The 22,590-nt window shown below is 50.7% G+C and overlaps 1 protein-coding gene and 1 long non-coding RNA gene across 8 annotated transcripts in view; one reads left to right on the forward strand and one right to left on the reverse strand.

Moving 5' to 3' along the window:
- Positions 1-1,088: 1,088 nt before the first annotated feature.
- Positions 1,089-14,057, reverse strand: LOC108351520 (uncharacterized). 3 transcript variants are annotated; one of them, XR_010053899.1, is made up of 3 exons: positions 13,553-14,057; positions 8,332-8,457; positions 1,089-2,485 (listed from the first exon to the last, which is right to left on the reverse strand). It is a non-coding gene; the product is annotated as an uncharacterized LOC108351520 (long non-coding RNA). The 3 variants fall into 3 exon arrangements; XR_001838985.3 differs by having other exon boundaries at positions 8,332-8,513; positions 13,553-13,705; XR_010053900.1 differs by lacking the exon at positions 13,553-14,057 and adding an exon at positions 10,000-10,594.
- Septin3 (septin 3) overlaps positions 3,831-22,590 on the forward strand; it is a 31,760-nt gene continuing 13,000 nt past the window's right edge. The window contains exons 1-4 of one of the 5 annotated variants that reach the window (XM_063264164.1): positions 3,831-7,857; positions 10,575-12,046; positions 18,823-19,014; positions 22,066-22,194. In XM_063264164.1, coding sequence (XP_063120234.1) covers positions 10,594-12,046; positions 18,823-19,014; positions 22,066-22,194 — 1,774 coding nt within the window. In that variant the 5' untranslated portion in view covers positions 3,831-7,857; positions 10,575-10,593. Of the gene's footprint in view, positions 7,858-7,954; positions 8,062-8,687; positions 9,098-10,574; positions 12,047-13,815; positions 13,943-14,223; positions 14,380-18,822; positions 19,015-22,065; positions 22,195-22,590 lie in introns of those variants that run through there. The other 4 variants (XM_063264163.1, XM_039079788.2, XM_039079790.2 and 1 more) reach the window with 4 other exon arrangements.

Below are 22,590 nucleotides of genomic sequence, written 5' to 3' on the forward strand. Positions count from 1 at the left end.
ACACTGGGTACCACATCCTGTACTGCCTCAGTTTCTTCTGCAATGCCAGGCCTTTGTGTATTTTAAAATCTCTTCCCTACAGGTTAAACTTCTGACATTTGAGGTTTCTGGTGTCACAAGTCCCTTGTGATATTTTGTGTGTGTGTGTGTGTGTGTGTGTGTGTGTGTGTGTGTGTGTGTGTGACAATTTCATTGGCAAGAAGTGTGAAGCCAAGACCTGAAGCTCAGTGTTGTCTGTCATGAATATTATTCAGGGGTTCCTACCCCACATTTGATCACTTAGTTCCCAAATAAAAGACACAAACCTTTATATTTATAGTAAGCCTTAACGCACCAGAGCTGGGCAGATATGGACCCTCTGTGCTGTTTTGTCTTTTTTCCCGTCAGTAATCCCGAGAGATCTCTTGCTGTCCTACCCGGCCACTCCTGCTCCCACAGGCTGGGTCTCATGGCTGTGTGCTCTCGACCTACCTATCTCCTTTCTCTTTTTCCTCCATTTCCTCTCTTCTCTCCTGAGACCCCCAAGCCCAGAAACCTTTCTCTGCCCCCTCTCTTCTGCCCAGCCCAGGCTGTAGGCATTTTTATTAACCAACCATGGATAATGGTGGTGGGGGTGGGGTGGCAGGGAGGCAAAGTGTACCCAACAAAAGATCTGCTTGTCTTGGAGCACCAGGTCTTGGGGTACAGAATTTAGTTAGCATTTGAATACAAACAGCGTCAGACCAACCTCCTACAGTTGTCTTTATTCAATGTTCAGAACTCTGGTCCTTTACACGAAAATTAACAAGGGGTTTAGGACCTCTAGAACCAGGTGGATCCTGTAGAATTTTTTTTTCTTTTTTTGAGGCAGGGTTTCTCTGTGTAGCCCTGGCTGCCATGGAACTCACTCTGTAGACCAGGCTGGTTTCAAACTCAGAGATCCACCTGCCTCTGCCTCCCAAGTGCTGGGATTAAAGGTGTGTGCTACAAACCACCCACGCCCTGTAGGATTGTTTCCTTCACCTTAGAGATGGGACCCCTTATTCATGCTAGGGCCTGAACCACACCCCAGTCCTCTCTGACAACCTTCTATTCTTGCTTCTGTGAACTTTTTTTTTTTTTAAGATTTATTTATTATATATAAGTACACTGTCACTGTCTTCAGACACACCAGAAGAGGGCATCGGATCCCATTACAGATGGTTGTGAGCTACCATGTGGTTGCTGGGATTTGAACTCAGGACTTCTGGAAGAGCAGTCAGTGCTCTTAACCGCTGAGCCATCTCCCAGTCCCTTCTGTGCACCTTTTTAATTAGCCATTATCCTCAGGGGTAGGTTGTTGTTGTTGTTTTTTTTTTTGTTTGTTTTTTTTTTTTGTTTTTTTTTTGCAGGGTTACAGGAGCAGAACACAATAGTCACAACAAGGCTATCACAACAGATAGTCATAATAAGGTCGTGATAGGGGGTCATTTAACCTTTAGGGTTGCAAGATAGTTATAAATATCTCTTTGAAACAAAGACACGGTTGCCATTTCCTGGAACAGGCAGTACAGAGTCATTTGTAGTTAAATTTACAGTTGGGGCATAACCCAATTCTTGAGAAACAGATTTAACCGTAAACAGGAATAAAGCCCGGTTTCTCTTTACTACAGAGTGGCCTTTAAATCTATGACGGAGGTGGGCTGGCTCTTTAGGCTCGCTTGGATGGGCCCTGGGGCTTTGTCGTCTCAGAACGGGGTAGCTCTCTGCGAATGCCTTGAGGGGAAGGTAGGTTCCAGAAAGAACTCCCTGCCAAACCAAACAGGTCCTTTGGGAGTAGACTGGGCTTGACCAGATGAGCCCCAACGTGGCCTGCAGGCGAGTCCGGTTTATTCAAAACAGGTTTTGGAAAGAAGCGATTGGTCGCTAGCATTTGCAAGTCAGGAGGTTTCACTTTAGAACCTCATTTCTGACGCCTTTAAAAATAGATTCAAGGCACTCTGGGTCTGAAGTGTGAAGTTCCTGGTTATGGGCACATGACACTGTTTGACTGGGACCCCACCAGAGACTCTGAGGGAGTCAGACTCCCAGGGCAGCTGCTGCCTCTGTCCAATGTCCACCACCAAGTGTTCCACAGCTAGGCGGGTCTGATCTCAGATCTGGACCTCTTGCTGATCTCACAGTGAGCCTTGTTTCATAAATGAATTTTCATATTTGACCTTTCCAGAAAGAGCCTATGATGGTTTCAAGCATCCAGATGTCAGTGTCGGGAGATGCGAGTGGTCCTCAGCTCTCTGTGGTTTGACAACATTCCAGCATTACGATTGCACAAGGAACAGTACATGGCCTGGGCTGGTAGCTCTGTTGCTTAGCATGCTTGTGCGCACAACACTTGGTATTCAACCACTGTGCTGTAAACTGGATAAAATGGCTTACTCCTCTAATCCCAGCACTTGAGAGGTAGAGGCAGGAACATCTTGAAATGCTTATTCCTTCTGTAATACCATTATTATAGTCTCCGAGTTTCCTGACGGCCAGAGGAAAAAGAGAAGCAACGAGGAAGCATCATCATCGTCACCACCACCACCACCACCACCACCATCATCATCCTATCCTTTTATACTCAATAGGAAGTGACTTCACGAAAGGTATGTTTTCTGCCTCTCAATGGTGGAAGGACTGCTTTCTGAGGGGATAGTGGGAGCAGCTGAATCCTTAGCACCTCTTGTGGGGTTAGGAGGTGTGGCAACCACCCACTGGCCAGTACTGGGGGGAGGCAGAGACAGGGTTTCTCTGTGTAGTTCTGGCTATCCCAGAACTCTCTCTGTAGACCGGGTTGGCCTTGAACTCAGAACTCTGGGATTAAAGGTGTGCACCACCACCACCTGGCTGGACATCTGTTTATTTGTACATTATGTCTGTTCTGCTTCACTGGCAGTCACAAATTGGGAGTCGGTGGGGGAAGAAAATACTATATAACCATGGCCTGTCATTTAGTTACAGTGGCAAGTCAGAACCTACTCTGACCCCACACTAGTCACAGCACAGAGGGTGTAAAGAACCCATGTGGCCCTTAACTGCAAAGAGCTAAAACAAACAAACAAAACAACAACAACAACAACAACAACAAAAAAACCCCACAGGATAAATGGAAGATAACAGTGGTCAAAGCTGAGTGGGGTACTGAAAACACCACTGAAGAAGCCCCGAGTCCCCACAGGGGGCTGTCAAGGAAGGTTTCCCCAAGGAAGTGACCAGGAGGGTGGGTTTTGAAGGTTGCATAAGAGTTTTCCTTGTAAGGGAGGAGGAATGTGCCTCAAAAGCTGTGCTGTCTCCAGGGAACCTACTGAGAATTGGGTGGGGTTGCAAGGCCAGAGTGTGGAACACCAAGTGTGAGAGGTATTGGGGGGTGGAGGGTGGTTTTACTTTCCCCTCCCCTCCCCTCCCCTTCCCTCCCCTCCCCTCCCCTCCCCTCCCCTCCCGTCCTCTCCTCTCCTCTCCTCTCCTCTTCTCTCTCTCCCCCTCCTCTCCCCCTCCTTTCTTTGAATTGTTGCTGTTCTATTTTCCAAGACAAGGGTTAGCTCTGGTTGTTCTGGAACTGGATCTGTAGACTAGGTTGGCCTCAAACTCGAGATCTACCTGCCTCTGCTTCCCAAGGGTTGGGATTAGTGTGTGCCACCACCACTCGACGGGGGGAGGGGGGGTGGCTTTTCCAGACAGCTTAGATCTAGGAGAAAACCCCATAAACGTGTAGTTGCCACTTCCTTCTGACCCCATCGGCAACTTATTCCTGCCCTAGTTCATGTGTAATTTATTGACGTGTCATAGTGGCCAGTGGGCTTGGTGTTCAGCAGGGATCCCTGGAGACTGAGACTGCTGGGGATTTTTCTCAGCTGTTTAGGAGTTTTCGTGGAGTCCCACGGGCTGGCGGGGCTTGCCAGGGTAGGTGTGTCTGGGCTCAGCCCAGAGCCAGGGGACAGGGAATAAGAGTGTGCAGGGTCCCGAGTGGGCATGGTTGCAATGTTCAGAATCCAGCTGAGAGGCCAGGACAAGCTTCTCTTTGTTCCTCCCCCACTGTTCTGCCCGAGCTCAAAGGCTGGAAGAGGCCAAAAGAGCATCTTAGAGGGAAGAGTGGAGGCTCTCAGTGCCCTTGAAAAGTGGCCGTCAGGAGTCCGTCCACGACATGGGCATGGTAGTGCACACCTTTGATCCCAGCACTCAGGAGGCAGAGGCAGGTAGATTTCTGAATTAGAGGAAGTGAGTTCCAGTCAGCCAGGGCTACCTAGAGAAACCCTGTCTTGAAAACCACAACAAAGAAACAAGCATACAATGGCCACGGGGCTGGGGAAATACTCCAAAGGTGGAAATGTTGCTTCCCAGCACCCACACAAAAGTCAAGTGTACCTGATTCTTGGTACCAGGGAGGCAGAAATGGGAGGTTCCCTGGAATTCACTGGGCAGGTGCCCTAGCTAAATCAGTGAGCTTCACGTTCATTGAGAGACTCTGTCTCAGAAAACAAGATGGCGAGCGACTGAGGAAGACACCCAGCATTGGCTTCTGACTTCTCTATGCAGGCAGAGATCCATGCATGTACAACATACGTGAACAGGTACACATGGTGGGTCACAGTCTCGGTTAACAATCTTTCCCGAGGACTTAAGTAGGCAGACCTTCTCCCTCTCGCCCATCAGAAATTGAAGTACGGAGATCTGAGAGCCTAGCCCATGTTTTGCTGTGTGACTGAGGCAAGTCCATCTCCCTTTCTGGTTTTGTGGCTTTGAGTAGTTTTCCCCACAGGTTCATGGGAGTTAAAAGAAATCGTGGGGGTAAATAGACAAGAAAATAGAAATTCCAAGGCTGCAACTCTGTATGTGTAAACATGTATGTGTATGCTTGTGTGTGTGTGTGAGTGTGTGTGTGTGTGTGTGTGTGTGTGTGTGTGTGTTTATGGCTGATTTTTTTCAGCATCTTCCACATGTTAGATATGCCATCAACCACCAAACTAACCCTAGCTCCAGTTTTCATGGCTCCCACAGAGTGATCATGGTGTACAGTAACAGTGCTGGGTAAGACTTAGAGGCTCCATGAGGTCATTCTTACAGCAACCTGAAAATGTGTCTACACCACTGCTTACCAAATAACCCTGACTCCTCAGCTCTCAGGGTGCCACAGACATTTACCTTCTTGCAATGGGTGGGTGCCTCATGCAGCTAGTTCTGGCCAATGGGTTCTAATTAGGTCAAAGACATTAGTGGCTGGCAAGGGGATTCACTAATCTTCAGTTTGTGACAATCTCTGGCAGTGACCTGGAGGGTCCTGGAGTGAGGGTGAAGTGGGACATAGTTGGTTCACAGGGTTGTGGACAGGAGGCATGAATGAGAATCTAGTCTTTGGTGTCACAGCCCTTAGGGTTTGAGAATAGTTTGTTATCCATGCTATCTAAACCAACCCCTATTACAGAACAACATGGGGCTCAGAAAGACAAAGGGATATTGAGACTCATGTGGCTGCGGAACACACAAGTTTGAGAGGTGCACGTAGCATGTCCTTTGTCAGGGAGGCCATAAAGGTTGGAGTACAGGCTCTCCTTGGAGGACACTTGTAAGCTTCTCAGTCTTTGGTGGGAAGTGCACAGATGCGCATTATCACTGTTGGCCACTAGAGGGTAGCTGGACCCAAGTTTGTAATTGTTGGCCAGGCAGCAGTGAACTCCTGCTAAGGCCCACATTCTAAAACTGTGGGTGGCCACCAGAAGCTAAATGTGGGAGTGGAGAAAACTGGGCAACAGCGAAAGGTTTCTGAATGCACAACGACCCAAAATGATCACACTTGAAATGAATCTGGGCTGTTTCTACCAGCTCTTGTGTGTTGGCATTGAACATTCGATGTGCACACTTTGACCTATACATGCCATACACTACCGATGGATGAAAGCCACCCAAAAGCTCGCAGAGACTATGGCACACTGTAAATTGCGGTGTCTTTGCTGCTAATACAGAAACACAACGGTTCAGTGATGGAAAAACGGGGTCAGCATTTTCCTACTGTTGCTTCTCATTGGCTAAGTATAAACTCAGTTCAGCTGTGCACCAGCCAGGTGTCCTCGCCCGTAATCCCAGCCACCATTATTGGAGGCCTGAGGACACCAGTTCAAGGTCATTCTTGGAAGTTTAGGGCCAACATGGTATATGTGAGACCCCATCTAAAGTGAAAACATCTGCTTCAGTTGCTGTCTGGAGTTTCAGAAGAAGATTAAGGGAAATCTGACTTGGGAGTAGGGAAACAAACGTCTAACAATTTCCGGAACACTTGCCTGCTGTTATCATTTTAATTTATGCAAAATGGCACTCTGAGCATTGCCAATTATAAAATCAAAATATCCATCAGTTCTAAAAACCTCTGAAGATACATTTACATTCCAAAGCAGCAGGTAAACAGCTAAGATTTAGTTACATAGAAACAAGTGAACGTCTCGATCTCATTAGTATGCAAATTCGCCTTTGTCTTTAACAAGTGGTAAAATTTTATGTGTACCAAAGAGTTATTTATTTTTATTTTTTTGGTTCTTTTTTTTCGGAGCTGGGGACCGAACCCAGGACCTTGCGCTTCCTAGGCAAGCGCTCTACCACTGAGCTAAATCCCCAACCCCTAAGAGTTATTTTTGAAATAAATTTCCTCTTCAAATTAATGTTCTTTATTTGGTGGTTTTGGTTTTGTTGTTTTTGTGGCTCTGGGGATTGAACTCCAAGGTTTATGCACGCTAGCTGGGAGCTCTGTCATGACACCAATCCCCAGGCAAAACTGAATCAATTACTTTGAATTATTACCAGTAAGTACTCGATTTATAGAACTGCATTATACACCTATGGCGTTGAGTACAAATGTCTTGGCTACAGCCACTGCAGGTGAAAAATGGACAAGAAGCTTGCTCAGAGCTAGTCAACACCGGAGAGAAAGGAGGCCAACAGCAGGCGACCAGCAGGCAAAGGACAGAGATGGAGACGACTCAGGTCCTGCTCTGAAAGGAGGGAAGAAGGGTGGGTGCATTCTGGATCTTCAGGCTGGAAGAAAGCACTTCAGGGCATCTAATCCCTAACTGAAAAGGCAGTTGAGACCTAGGAGGGTTTTGTTGTTTTGTTTGGTTTGGGTTTTTTGTTTGTTTTTCTTTTTTTCCAGGACAAGATTTCTCTATATGGCCCTGACTGTTCTGGAACTTGCTCTGACAACTGTCTCTATCTCCCAGTGCTGGGATTAAAGGCATACACCACCACCTCCTGGCCTATGGAACAGGAGTCTTATAGTGAGTGGTCAGACAAGGAGAACCCAGGGCCCCTGACTTCAGCCCGGGCTGCCTGATCTCCTGCAGGTAATAGAGCAGTGGTGGGCCCTACAGAACCAGTTCCCCAGGATGTCCAGGCTGATTTTGCCAACTCTTTCCTTCTTTTTTTTTTTTTTTTTCCGGAGCTGAGGACCGAACCCAGGGCCTTGTGCTTGCTAGGCAAGCGCTCTACCACTGAGCTAAATCCCCAACCCCCAACTCTTTCTTTCTTTCAGGGCCTCAAAACATGTAGGGAGGGGAAAGAACTCAGACAGTGCCCCTCCCCCTCCACTGTGATTTCTTACAGGTTGCCTGGTAACCAGGGCATAGCCCACTTTAGAAACCTAAGGCTTCAAGGGGGAGAGAATGGATCAGAAGAGGAGAGGATCCTGGGCCCACATGTTCACCATTCAGTCACTGTGCAGAAACATACTGAGTGATTCTTGTCAGGCCCTGGGAACCAGAGAAGAAAAGGATCAGTGTCTTTCAGAACTGTGCTGCCCAATATGGTGGACACACATTCAAATGAAATTAAATTGGAAAAAAAAAGTCCCAGATCCTTGGTCATCATGGAATAATGGTGAGTGTTCGGGAGCTGCCTGTGGCTGGTGACTATTTTATTGGACAGTGGACATATAGAACATTTCCATTATCACAGAACGTTCTATTGGCCAGGCCAGAAGCTCACTCGCCAAGGAGAGCAGCTCATAGGAAAGCAGGCCAGATCCCACAGCGCTGTGGGGTATGGCATCCTCATTGGCAAAAAGGAAGCGGCAAGACGATGGTGGGTTAGTGGACGTGCCAAGAGAACATTTTGCTTAGCTCCTGGCTCAGAATGAGTGGGATGTTGGTGGCACGCGCTGTGTGGCCGATGCTGTGAGGAGGACCTGCTTACATGCCTGTCTTTTGCAGAACACTCTGAGTTCCCCCAGCCTGGCTCAGTCCCTGGCACCATAAGTACCCAGCCAATGGTGGCTTTTCCCACCACCGTCCTTCTTATGCCATCGTGTGACAGAGCAGCCCAGGGCTGGGGAATGCTGGAGAGAGTACTTACCTCAGCCCAGTGGCCAGAAGCTGCTGAAAGTCTGCCTCACCAGAGACAGCTTGGGTAGGACTACGGATTTCTCTGAGGTCTGGCCTGTGGCTGGCTGTCTTCATGCCCTGAGTCTTAGTACAGGATCTGTTTGAAGCAAGCCGGGTCTCAGAGACTGGATTTGAAGGGTAAAGAAGCATACCCTGAAATCCCAACATGAAGCACAATCTTAGGAGCATAGAGACAGATCTCCCCTGGGGTCAGCAAAATCTTAGGGGGATACAGGGGGAAGCAAGAGGGTATAGGGGCAAACAGGGACATCACCGTTGGAGTAACTCAGTTCTCTCTTACTGGTGCTACTTCTCAAGGGCTCAGTTGGCCCGGTCTTAGAGACAAGAACAGCATGGGTTAAGTGCCATCCCCTCCCTAGGTGGCTCTGTGTTTAGGGCAGCTCAGCTGGCTGACACCCATAGCTTTGTAGGATTCCAGAGACTCAGAGCAGCCATTCACTGCCACCCACTCTCGAGAGGCCTGATCCTCCCTGCCCAGAGCCCAGCCCGTCTGTTGGGGATATAGCTAGAGGGACAGGCCAGGAGAGAACTGAGCCCTCGACTTGTGGACTGTGATTGGGAGGCTCAGCGAAAGCTCAAGAGAGGACCCAGAGAAGACAGGGCTCTGAGCCCAGCCATATGGCTAGCCTCTGGGTGCAGAGGAAGGGGTGGGGTCTGCAAGTGGTCCAGCTTCCTTGACTGAAAACCATGGGCCTCTTTTCTGTCTTCTGATCCTGGTAGGTGTGTGTGACTGTTTTTGTGGCTGTGTGGGTGTGTTCGGGATGGGGTGTGGGGAGGGGAGGGCCAAGGTGCTTATGGGACACAGGGCTCACTGAGGAGGCAGGGATCTAGTGACACAAGAACAGAGTGACCTCAGAAGTTCTTGTCCTTGGGCTTGTGCCTAAGTGCAGGGTGAACATGGCGGGCCCAGGCGCATGTGGTGGGAACAGTGAGCGAGAGGTCGGAGTGGCAGGGATGTGAAGAAGAAGCAAAGAGAGGAGCATCTTGAGAGGAATACACTGTTAGAGATGATGTGCTGAGGACATCCCTTAAGGCAGGGTGAGGGTGCCCATGCTTCCTGCTCCTCCCGTTCCAAACTTCAGAGAGACATTTATGATACCATTCTCCTCTGCCGGCCCCTTACATTCAGATCATCACCTCCCCCCAGTGTTAGCCCGACTCCCCAAGCACTAGCCCGTGCTGACAAGGGTAACAGAATTAACCTCGTCCCAGAGGCAGCAGCACCAGACATCCACTGGGGGACCCCGGAGACCACCTTGGGGAGTATGGTTCATCTATCCAGATTACCTGGCAGCACTGGAGCATCGAGCTGGGGACCCTGCTTTCTCTCAACTCTCGGCCTCCACGCAGCCTTTCCTCAATCCCTTCCCTCACCCACTGCCCAGACCACAGAGTCCTTCAGTCACGCCCCATGGATCAATTATTCTCAGATCTATTCCTAATACTCCCCCTTCCAACCTGTCTTTGAATGGTTGTTCCTAAGAGCAGAGGGGACCAGGTTATCCTGCAGGACCTGAACGGCTTTGCAGCCTGGATCCTGTTCACCTTCAGCCTTATCCCTACCCTGCCACGCATAGCCTTGGAACCCTGTGCTGGGGCTTTCAGAAAGAGGTTTTACCTTCTCATCCCTGAGTGACAACTGCCCTATTCAGGCTTCCCCCAAATGTCTCTCCCCAGCACTGGTCCAGCAGCTCAGGGGCTCTTTCCTGGTTTGGTGCTGAACCCCTGGTTCAGACTCTCTTCTCAGGCCATCTGTCTCCTGACATCCCACAGCCTCTGACCCAGATACCTGGATTCTTCTTTTGGTTGCCGTGGTGGCTTCTGCAAGAGACAGGCACATCGCCTTCCTCCAGGGTCCTTGAATATGCATGTAACCTCCACAGAGCTGTCCAGGGAGAGTGGCCACCCTCCCGACCCAAGAAAAGAGAGCTAAACTCCACCCTGGGTTCTCTCATGTCAGGGGCAAGTTGTTTGATGGCAGTGCCTCTGTGGTGGCTGCTGAGTGCACAGCCGTATGAGGTGTGTGTCAGTCTGGAGCAGGTGAAGCTGTTGGGCTATAGGGAAACACAAACTCCACTGAGGACTTAGCAGGCCCCCAGATAAGGTTCCCTCAGGCTGACAGCGCCACCTGCTGATAGGGAGGAGAGCTGAGACCTTGTCCTTGTCCGCCCTCCTCCCTTGTGATTGCCTTAGGGAAAGCTGGACAGCCTGGATGAGCCACGACTTTGCACCTGCGCCTTCAGAGATGCAGCAGCACAGGGCTCCGGGCCCCAGAACCTCTTTCTCTCGGGGCCACATGCTGGGACGCCACACCCACCAAAAGCTCGCTGCAGATGTGCCCCCACTCATTCCTGTCATCAAGAAGACTGTGCATTTGGATGCCTTCCCCCAAAGCAATGTCCTACAGAATTCCAACCAACCAAGCATTCGATCTAGGGCCTGGAGTATGTCCCAACAGGGCACTGCCACGGGGCCCCTGAGTTCCATGCCTCCTAATAGCTTTATGCCCAGGAAACTCAGTTCTATTTCCTTAACAATTCACCACAATGTCCAAACACGGGCCATAGATGCCTCACTTTCTCACTGGGAAGAATTGCCCAATTTGCACAAGGAGGCTATGGCGCACAGAGAAGGGAAGCTGCCTGCCTCAAATCTGCCACTCATGGCTCAAGGGTCACAAGTCAGGACCTCCTCTGAAGGCCATGGGAACCCAGACCTTCCCAAATCCAACAGGACACCCGCAGTGGATAAGCCTCTGGTGTCTTCGTGTCTGACTTTACCTTTCCAAGCTCAGTTCACTCAGAGTTCATCAAGTCTTCCAGGGACAGGTCCCATGCGTCAAGTCCATACCAGAAGCTCTGCAGGAAGAGGCAAGAGCAGGCCCAGGGGTATTCCCAGGTCCCGAGCATACCTTCAAAGGACTGCCTCTGCCACAGATTTGTCTATTGTGAGCACGAAACTAGAGAAAGCCAGAAACCTAGGCACAGTGGCTATCAACAGACCCGAGTTAGCTATCAACACACCCACACCAAACCCATCCGGACTGATCAGAAGCACGGAGCTTCCTATTCTGGACGCCAAGATGGGCCTGGCTACCAACTTACCTATGGTATCCAAGTCGGGAAAAGCCACAGACTTGATTACAGCAGGCACAGCCAAGAATTTAGCTAGAGCAGGGACAACCAAGCCACTCCAGGTTATAAATTTGGTAACTGCAGAGTTAGACAAGCAGGAAAATAATATGCTTCTGACCGTGGGGGGCTCAAACATGGCTTTGACAACATCGAATGAGGCCAAGGGGGGCATAACCAGGTTGGACACAGTCAAAGCTTCGACTGGAGCCACCGTAGGCAAACTGTATACAGCTGCAGATTTTCCTGCATTGGACACAAACAGACTAGGTACAGCCGTGGATTCAGTTGTGCTGGTCTGCCCAGATCCAACCACTGGTGAGACCAGGCCACATACTGTCAACAACCTGACTAACCCAGACACGGCTACCTATGCTACCTCTCCTCTAATGGTGAGCAAAAGTACAGACCCAGCCCAGGACCATGTCACTGCGGATGCTTCCACAGACAGCACCATGGGACTCGCCTCGCTGGACCTGGACAGAGAACTCGAAGGTCAATCCAAGAGCTTGGCTGGGGAGGCCCTGCTGCTGGGTGAGTAGGGATGCATCTGTCTGAACAGGTTATGAAAGAGAGTGGGACACTCTAGTCAGAACTGAATAGGTGGCAGAAAAGGGGACAGGGGTTGAGGGGCTGAAGGAGAATGAACTGGGCTGAGGGAAGCCATGAGGAGGAAGGTTCATCTCTTGGGATGTGCTGAGTCCCCTCCTGACCATTACCTATGCTTCTTTCTCAGTTCTCTAAAATGTCAGATAATTGGGTGATGAACAATGAGTCCAGCTTTAAGGAAAGTCCACCGGAGTTCGAGGCCCACCCTGGTCTACAGACCAGGTTCCAGGATGGCTAGGGCTATACAGACAAACCCTCACTGAACGCCCCCACCCCCAAAGTCTAATGAACAGAAACAGATCTGCTATTTAAAAGGGATGCCAGTGACTGGGAGGTAAAGGCAGGAGGATAAAGGGTTCACAGCCAGCCTTACCTGGAAGTCTTGGCTCCAGCTTTTTAAATTTGGAGAGCTGTGTGTGTGTGTGTGTGTGTGTGTGTGTGTGTGTGTGTGTGTGTGTGTGGTGTCTCTGCTCAGATTCTGGGTCAGGAAAAAGACTTGGGGAGTATCCAGTCCAATGCTTGAGCTGAGTCCTCAGCTTGTCAGAACCTCTACTGTCCCACCGTGCACATGGACTTATCTTCACTTTTGCTGTGTGACCCCAGTGCTCCAGCATCGGCTCAGCTCCTTCTCCTGAACTCTGCTGGACTCCTCCCCCTGGCTATCTCCAGAACGTGTCCAGAGGCAGGGAGCCCTTTTCTTCTAGAGCCAGCTGCTGCCCTACCACATCTCCCTCTCTCAGCTGCAGGCACCACAGTGATGGGATTCCCAGCTAACCAGTCTTTCTCATTTTCTTCTACATCCCATTCAGTCTATTCCAAACTGATTTATGTATTTTCTCTGTCCTTGACCACGTGGAACTAACTATAACTATGTAGATTAGGTGATGACATGTCTGTCTGTCTGTCTCTCTCTCTCTCTGTCTCTCTCTGTCTCTGTCTCTGTCTCTCTCTGTCTCTCTCTGTCTCTCTGTCTTTCTCTCTCTCTCTCTCTCTCTCTCTCTCTCTCTCTCTCTCTCTCTCTCTCATGTTTCTATGTAAGCTGGTTTCAACCAACAGAGCGCCCTATCCTCTGCTAGGGATTAAAGTCGTGCACAGTCACACCGCGCAGCTGTCGCCACTATGTATCCTTCTGCTTCTTCCCTCCTCCACAAAGTCACCCCAGACACTTAGTTACTTGGTGGCAGAAAGTAAAAGACTCCACTCCCTATTCCCACCCCTAAACCCCAGTGTTCAGCCTGCCTCTCCACCCTCTTGGATTGGACAGCCCTTGTCTGCTATCTTTCTTGCCTCAGACCAGATGCACGTTCTGAGTTCTCACCTGCACTGTGCTCTGCCGCCTCCGGGCTTCCCTGCCCGCGTTGCCCTTCACTGGAAAACGCCCCTTTATTCTTTTTCTCTCATCCCCATTTGCCTTTCCACGTTGGCCCTCACCTGTTCCAAATCTTCCATTTTATCTCCATGGTGCCTGCTTTGCACTTCACAGCAACCGTGCGAACCAACTTTCTGTATTCTCTATTAAGACCCAAAAGCTTTCAGGTCAAGGAGGTTTGGTCATCCTCAGTCCTGTGCGCCCGGGGTTGATCAACTAGCTATTGCCAATGCATGGGTGGGTAAGGGATGCTCAGGGAAGTTCAAGGTTACAGAGTACAGCATCCAGGCTGGGAGCTGGGTCTGGAACCCAGTTCTCTTGATTCGGAGCTCAGTCAGCAACCGCGCCTGGGCAGAACCGCGGTGAGCCAGCGCAATATCCCAATCACCGCGTGACTCACGCACGCGCACCGTCGCCGGCAGCTGCCACCGGTGTCCTGCTCCCTGGACCCGGTAAGGGGCTGGGGACAGGATCTAGGGAGGCAGACAGAGACTGCGATACGGGCACCTTACTCGGCCGGGCATCCCCAGCTCCGGCACCCACTCCCGCGTGCTGGCGCGGGAGCTGCGGGAAGGGGAGGGGCCCTCGGCGAGGCCAGCTTGCGCGCGGGTCACGTGGTGCCGGTGGCAGCGGCGGAATCGGTGCGCGCGGGCAGGGGCGGCGCGGCGCCGAGCGAGCGAGCGGAGGCGAGGTCTCGGGCGGGCGCGGGGCGCAGGGGCGGCGCGGCCGGGTGGCGGGTCGGGCGGGTAGGCGGTACGGCGCCGAGGGGCGAGGCCCGGCTGCAGGGGCCGCTTGGCCCAGGGAGAGCCCGCGCCCGGCTCAGCCTCGCAGCCCCGCGCCCTGAGCATCTCCCGGAGGACCCGAGACAAAGGAGGATTCATGTCCAAAGGTAGGGCTGTCGCTTGGACGCCTGGCACCGGCCTGGAGGAGGCTGAGGCCCCAAGCTGTACCAAAGGGAGGGTTTGCTGTGCTGAGGACCCTAGGTGCAGTGACATATGCATGGACTCACGCACACCCGGTGGCATACACTTGGAAGCATAGTCTCGGGCAAAAGCACTCAGAGAAGCCTGGGGAGGTATGGAGACCCAGATGCTTAGAGAAAGCCTCCGCTGCAGCACACCGGGGCACGCACACACACACGCACAGCGTGTACTCCAAGCTCGGGTACCAGACCACCTATAACCAGTAAGAAACCTGTGCGCTGTCACATCAGTCAGTCCCCTTCCCCCACACAGAGACCAAGCACAGAGACAGGCACCAGCTGGTGGTCTCCAAGGGAACTCATTGGCCTTCTGACTAGAATGGGGGAAGGGGGTTGTCCTAGGGCCCTTTGCTTCTTTTAATGGAGATTTCTTTCTTTCTTTCTTTTCTTTTTCTTTTTTCTTTTGTTTTGGAACTGCCCAGGGCTGGAGCTGGCATGAACTGGAATTGGCTCTACGATAGGTGTGGGATCTTAAAAGCTGCTTGGTTATCAGGGGCTGGATAAGACCCCTCAGCTTGGGAGGGAAGAGAGAGCCTAGCATTAAACTAACGGGGCAGGCACTATTCTTGAAAGGTCTCCTTCCCCTATTGCCACCTTTCCAACAGAGGGGTGGGGTCTCTGGTCCAGACAAAGACAAAGCCATTCATTTTCCTGTAGGAGAAAGCACTATATCCTTGCTTGCCTTAGGGATGGAGTCTGCTGTCCTGAGGGGCCAGAGCTGAGTCAGGTGGACTGTCTCTCTTGCTGGAGCTCTGGTGAGGCAGGTACCTAGCAGGGGGTGCTGCAGACAGATGCACCCCTTTCTGGGTGAGCTGGGAGCTTAGGAGGGACCCCCAAGGACCATCTAGCGGTTAGGAGCACTGTTATGAACTCTTTCCCTATTCTTGGGGAGCCCCCTCCAATCTCAGATGCAGGGGACAGAGGAGGTTTCTGTAGGTGTGCCTACCTTGACTGTGGCTCACACAACAGCTATTTGTTGGTTTGGGGTGGGGGAGCAGGTGCTCCAGACAGGAGGCATCTTCTGAGGTGTCTGCAGGGATACCTACCTGGTGGGACTTTCACTCACCCACCAATTATCCATCCATCCATCCATCCATCATCCATCTATCCATTCATCCAACCATTGTCCGTCCATCTGTCCATCCACCCACCCACCCACCCATCTATCATCCATCCATTCACCCACCCATCCATCCATCCACCCACCCATCCACCCACCCATCCATCATCCATCCATCCATCATCCATCCACCCATCCATCCATCATCCATCCACCCATCCATCCATCTACCCACTCATCCATCCATCCATCCATCTACCCACTCATCCATCCATTCATCCACCAACTCACCCATCCATCCACCAACTCACCCATCCATCCACTAACTCACCCATCCATCCACCCACCCACCCATTCGCCCATCCACCAACCCACCCGCCCATCCATCCATCCATCCATCCATCCATCCATCCATCCATCCATCCATCCATCCATTCACCCACTGCTGAGGGTCTATGATACGCTAGGCCTGCTGGGCACAGAGAACAACAACGCATGGTTCTTTCCTCAAGGAGGGCTGGGAACTTGCACATATTCACTGGCAGGACATTTACACACATGGTTTTGCATGGCTTTCACAGTAAGTAAGCCAAGCAAGGCAGGTTTATTCCCCTATCTTCTGAGAAAAACTATAAAAAACAAGAACAAGAACAAAACCCCAGGCTTATAGGCATCACTTAGCTGGGACTCATGCCTGTGTTGGTTGCCCATCCAAAGATGGCCTGGTGGGACCTGGGAAATGAGAGGAACAGATGACAGAGCCACAGAGGCTAACCCCAGAGCAGCATTTGATCTGTTAGGTCTTGGTCTACTGGTTAGGCATCCTCACAGACAGTGGGTCCTCTGGGACAATGACCTGGTCTTGTATACAGATATATCCTTGGCATTTATTGTGGTGTTTGGTTTGGTTGGGCTTTCATTTGTCAGCATATGGAATGGCCTGGAATGAGTGGATAGGCTAAGTACTAAGAACCTACAGAGGATTGAGGCAGCAGAGTGAGGGGCCGCCACATCAAATGGGAAAGCTTTCAGTGAGGAGTTTTTACTTAGCTGGGGTTTTGAGGGGGGACAGGGTGTTCCAGCAGAGCTTGGACACAGCAGCATGTCTGTGACACTTGTAGCTGACCAGTGGCTTTTGTTAGCCTGTGACTGGCATGTGATTGGCGTGTGGTCGGAAGAGGCTGGCTTGCAGGTGTTCCATACCTTGTTCATAATGGATGCTAGCACTGCTCTGAATGAATGTGAGAGCCACTCCTGCCCTGGACTTACATCAAGCCAGCCAGAGTCTGGGAGTTATTTGGGCATTTGGTCAGCTCCCTCTTTCAGACAGGGTCAGACAGACAGAGCCTTGTAGGCCACGATGTAAGGACACATGCTTTGTAAGCCACCACACAGAAAAGTACCCTTGCCTGCATCCCTGGTTGCTTGTGTCACAACACAGGCTGTGGGTACCAAATGTGTCTAGCAGGCACGTAGGAAACCAAAAGGACCAGGCTGTGAGAACAGCAGGAAGAAGAAAACGGGGCACCAGCTCCCAAGGCAGATGTGTTAAAGGGACACATGAGCCACGTTTGGAGTGGAGGAGCGGGCTCAGGCTGTTCAGAGTCAGCTGTCACAGGACTGAGTCAACCCTGTTGCCCTCTGGAGCCGCCTGGCTGGCAACAGCTTCCTGGGAAGCAGGAGGGAACTGAGCCAGGCTCTGGGGAGGTGTTAAGGCTCTGTCAGATTTAGCTGTGCCTGAGGAGGATGGGGGAAAGAAAAGTTTCCCATTGGGAACCACATCTTGCCAGTACCAGGAGAAGGACCAGGTGGTGGGGGTTATCAGGGCAGACTCCTGCCTGGCCTTGGCGGTGGGGAGGGAGACACGTTCCCACTTCCTCCTGACCATCTGCTGCTCCCTTAACTCTCCTCAGAAGGCTGAGGTGCAGGGTGTTAGCCATGAACCACCCTAAGATGGCAAGAGAACATGGAAGCAAAGAATATGTTTGTGAAATTAGTAACTGGGGAACCTGCCCCTCCTAAACACATCTCTGTGCACAGCTTCAAACCTTCCCCTCTCCAGAAAGCTGAACTTGGAAAGAGCAAGGGGGAAAGGGCTCGGGTCTGTGAGGCTGTACTCTGTGAGGCTGCTTGTAAGCATCGTACCTCGTGTGATGCTCACCATAGCTTTCATCATGGCCCTACTTCCGTTCTCCAGAGGAAGAAGCGGGCTGAGAAAAGGGAAGTGGCCCACACAAGTCTACAAGCTGACAGATAACAGAGCTAAGATCTTTTCCAACTCACTCCCCACCCCAACCCCCGTATACAGACTCACTTTACAAAGAGGGAAGTGGAGTTGGTCTCTTCTGAGACTTACTCTGTTGGCCAGTGTGACCTACCACATCTCTCATGACACAGAGGGGAAACTGAGGCTGAAGGTGGAGTAGCGCTTACTCTGCAAAGAAGGGTAGCTCCAATGGTTTCTAGAAGACCTAGTAACTGAGGCTGTTGACAGTTACCAGACCTAGTGACATAGACCTAGGACTCTAAAGGTTCTTCGTTCCACAGTTGGTTAAGTAAGATGCAGGTCTGAATAACCGAGATGTTTCATGGACCAGTGCTCTTTTGGGATGGAGTTATCCTCCCTGGAATATTTGGTACCCTGTAGAGATACTCTTGGTGGCCACATCTGAAAGGCTCCTTCTGGAAACTAGTAGAGACTGTGGGTGCTAGTAACCATCCTGCAGACGCAAGACAGTCGGCCCCACTACAATAGCTACCCAAGCATCAGTAGGGCTAAGGGGAAGGGGCCCTTGGATTGCACACACAGACGCAGTACTTTGGAGCAGATTCAGGATAATCTAGTGCCCTCTTCTGGCCCCTGAATACACACAGTACCCGCACTTACATTCAGGCAAACACTTCTATGCATAAGGTGGAAATAAATACATCTTTTTTTTTCCTTTTCTTTTTTTTTTTTCGAAGCTGGGGACCGAACCCAGGGCCTTGCGCTCGCTAGGCAAGTGCTCTACCACTGAGCTAAATCCCCAACTCCAATAAATCTTTTTATAATGAACCAAATGGAGAACCTCATACGGGAGCAGATTTTGATACTGACCAAAGCTGTGATGTTGAGCAAGTCCTCAGGGCAACAGTGTTTTCCCCAGATGCAGTGTGGGACCCAGACTGGATGATGTTATGGTTTCTTCTAGTCCCAGTTCCGTAATTCCATATCAAGATGCTCTTGGTCTCCCATGAAACCCTTGTTCTCTTGCTGCTCACCCCCTGTCCCTCCCACTTTGGCTTTTCAGGGCTCCCAGAGGCTAGGACGGACACAGCCATGTCAGAGCTGGTGCCCGAGCCCAGGCCTAAGCCGGCGGTGCCCATGAAGCCGGTCAGCATCAACTCCAACCTACTAGGCTACATTGGCATTGACACCATTATCGAACAGATGCGCAAGAAGACCATGAAGACTGGTTTTGACTTCAACATCATGGTCGTTGGTATGGAAAGCCATGGGGTCACTGAAGGCCTAGTGGTGGGCAGAGTCCAGGATCCCATTTCTTTCCCCAGAAATGGCCTGGTTTCTCTAGGGCGAGCTCTTTCTAGGAAAGAAGATTTCAACACTCGGGCCACAAGGGTCTGATCCCCTCCTCCTAACCTGCTGTGTGGATGGCCAGCCTAACTTCCCCACTAGCTGAGTATAGACAGGCAGCCTCTTGGTCATGGGCTTTTAGGTTTGTGGAATGGGATAGCCTTTTCCCATCCCCAGGGGCCGTGAGAGAACTGGGAGAGAGATGGTCTTACTGTCATGTTTTGTAGAACAGTAAAGCTTCAAAATTTTCCAGGGTCTTGGTCACTAAGCATTAGTGAGTCACAGAAAGTAGCAGAAAGGGGCATTTGTCTAATGTGAGCTGTTCCCTGAGTGTGTGAACAGAAAGTGAGGCATCCCCCTCCCTCCCTCTTCTCCCAGTCCAATCAACGAGCCCTTTAACCTTGTAAAGGTCTCCTAGGTGCGTCGACTTCTGCCCATCCCTCCATCACTACCTTAGGCCGAGCTAGGGTCTCACCTGGATTACTGCAGCTACCTGACCCAGTGTTGCTCACAGAGCGCTGAGCTGGAGCAGGATAAGAACCGTGGCTAGGGTAGAAATCATCCCAATGGTTTGCTACAAATCCACCAGCTGAGCTGACAGTGTGCTCTCTGAGGCAGATGTTTAACTTAGTGCCAAAGCCTTAGCTTAAGAACCAGAGGCAGTTGGTTCATAGACACTTACTGCTGGGCTGTGGGACGGCTGGGATGACCTCGACCTTCCTGGTCTCCCTTCCTCTCCACTAGCTTCTCGATGATGGCTTTTCCAACCTGCAGAACTCATTGAACCATCCATTCTAATTCCATAACTCTCTTTTAACCTCGGGATAAATTTAGACTTCTATCCCGACTGGGAGCTGCTCCAAGTCAGCTCTTACCAATCCCCTCTACGTTCTGCTCCGCACACAGAGGCGCTCGGCTTGCCATGCTCTTTCCTGTAGAGCCTTTAGTACAAGATGGTTTAAGTGGCCAACTCCCCAGGTGGAATGAAAAAATGCATCTGCTTGCCACTCCTAGTCTCTGCCGTCTCCTCCTGCCTTATCCGTAGAGAGACAGCGGGGATCACATGACAAGCCCAAACAGTGAGAATACCTCAGTTGGTGTCCAGAACCCCCTCTGCCTGCTCACCTCCCTGCTCCCCAATGCTTTAGGCCAGCCGTCCTTGGACTTTATTGTCCAGTTAATTCCTCTTAAAGCCCAGCTAAGCCACGGGTTCTGAGTTGTGGCTCTGAGGTGGAACTTCTGCAAACATCTGGGCAAATGGTAGCATTGGTCACCAGCTAGGAGGCGGGTGTTCTGGGTAATTCTTGTGCATGAAAACTGCTGCTCAGATCTGTGGTTCTTGAGCGCACTTTCACTTGGAGGCCCTCTTGAAAGAGCTATACAACTAACACAGGCGGAAAGGGAGCCATTGTGGAGGAGGGTGCTGTGGTCCTGCCTGTCCAATCTGTCCTCTTCTCCTAGTACTTCCTCCAATAGGCCATTAGGCCTTCTCCAAACACAATTTAAAAAGTAGTGGGTGTCGGAACATTGGCTCAATAAGTAAGAACACGGGGTTGGGGATTTAGCTCAGTGGTAGAGTGCTTGGCTAGCAAACGCAAGGCCCTGGGTTCGGTCCCCAGCTCCGAAAAAAAAAAAAAAGTAAGAACACCGGATGCATGAGGAACTGAGTTTAAATCTCTGGCATCTGCATAAAAAGCTAAGTACAGCCAGCCACACTTGACCTGTAGCCCTGGTGCAGTGGGGGAAACAGAGACAGGAAGCTCACTGGACCTTGCTGGTCACCAGCCTAACTCCAGGCTCAATCAGAAATCTCATCTCAAAGGAATAAGGTGGGGAATGATAGGGCAGCACACTCAGTGTCCTCTCCTGGCTTCTGCAAGCACACGCACTGGTACACATACATGAACATACAACACACATATACCACCACCACCACCACCCACATATACATACATATACATATACATACATACACACACATACACATGTTAAACACACATACATATGCATGCACACACACACATATATGTGAGCATATGTCACACATACTGCATATATACTATGTACACATATCACACAATCACACATACCAGATAGATACACATACACATACTTAGGTACACATACATACGTAGCATATAACACAATACATACATAGCTCTTAATATACAATCACATATACACAGACATAGAACCCATACCACACACACATGCATACACATGCAACATGAGCATATAACACATACATGTACACAGAATACATATATGTGTATATATACATATGCATATACGTGTGTGTGTGTGTTGTGTGGTTCTTGGGGTCTGAGCCCTGGCCTTGCCTTCACTAGCTCTGCTGCCTCATCCATGATACATTACACGAGGTTTCTAGGGCCACCTCAGCTAGGGAGATAACTCTGCTATGAGATACACAGGGATGGCATAGAGAATGACTTTAGTTCTGTGTTCGAGAGCCTGACTGTCAGCACAGTGCCCTGGTTTTCAGTCCCCAGCACCGGTGTGTATTGGGGTGTAAAAAGGCCAATTTCATTAACAGATGTGGAAAAGCTCAGGTACTGTGTGCAGGATCTGAAAGTAAAGTGATTCTTCTATTCTCATGTTTACTGTTATTAAATACAGAAAAGCAGGCTGGGCCAAACCACAAGGCAAACCAAACCAGAAAGCTACACCACACACAAACCACCCAGATGCACGAGCTGTGCTTTTTCCTAGTGTCCTGGAGTTCATGAAGGGACATGGAATCCAACTGTCATTTCCCGAGGCCCCTCTCCTACCTTCCCAAGAGACACCAATTCCTACCTGATGCTCATTCCTCAAGTTCAAATAAGGCTTGGCCTGGACCACAGCTCTGGAGTTCTATAAGCTCACAGGAGGGCTCTGCAGCTCAGGAGGCAGATGTGGGCCTGTCTCCCTTTCTCTGTCTCCCCTTCCTGCGCTGCAGGCCAGAGTGGACTGGGCAAGTCGACGCTGGTCAACACACTATTCAAGTCTCAAGTGAGCCGGAAGGCCTCCAGCTGGAACCGGGAGGAGAAGATCCCGAAGACAGTGGAGATCAAAGCGATTGGGCATGGTGAGGACTAGGCCAGGATCCTCTGTGAGCATCATTTGGAGGGGGTGGGGCTGTGCCAAGCAAGAGGAGGGAAGGTGGCTTATTGGGGACTAAGATAATTAATGGAAGGTAACTGCAACGTGGAATTGAGCTCCAGATTTGTTGGAGCAAACTCCTTAGGGTGCTAAGCCTAGACAGTGAGGTAGGAATGGAGAGTGTCTGTGTATTGAAGGGTATAGACATGTAAGAGGTGGTTCTTAAACTCTGTGAGAAAGTCCAGGGAGGATTTAGACAAGTAGGAACAGGAAGAAGCCGGGCACGGTCTCCTAGGCATGTTGAATAGCATTCGTAAAAGTGCTGAGTGGGAGAAGTCTGTAACCTTGGCTTTGCAAATAGCTGTGTCTAAGAAGCATGGGT

This window comes from Rattus norvegicus, chromosome 7, assembly GCF_036323735.1.
Source record: "Rattus norvegicus strain BN/NHsdMcwi chromosome 7, GRCr8, whole genome shotgun sequence".
NCBI classification, from domain to species: Eukaryota; Metazoa; Chordata; class Mammalia; order Rodentia; family Muridae; genus Rattus; species Rattus norvegicus.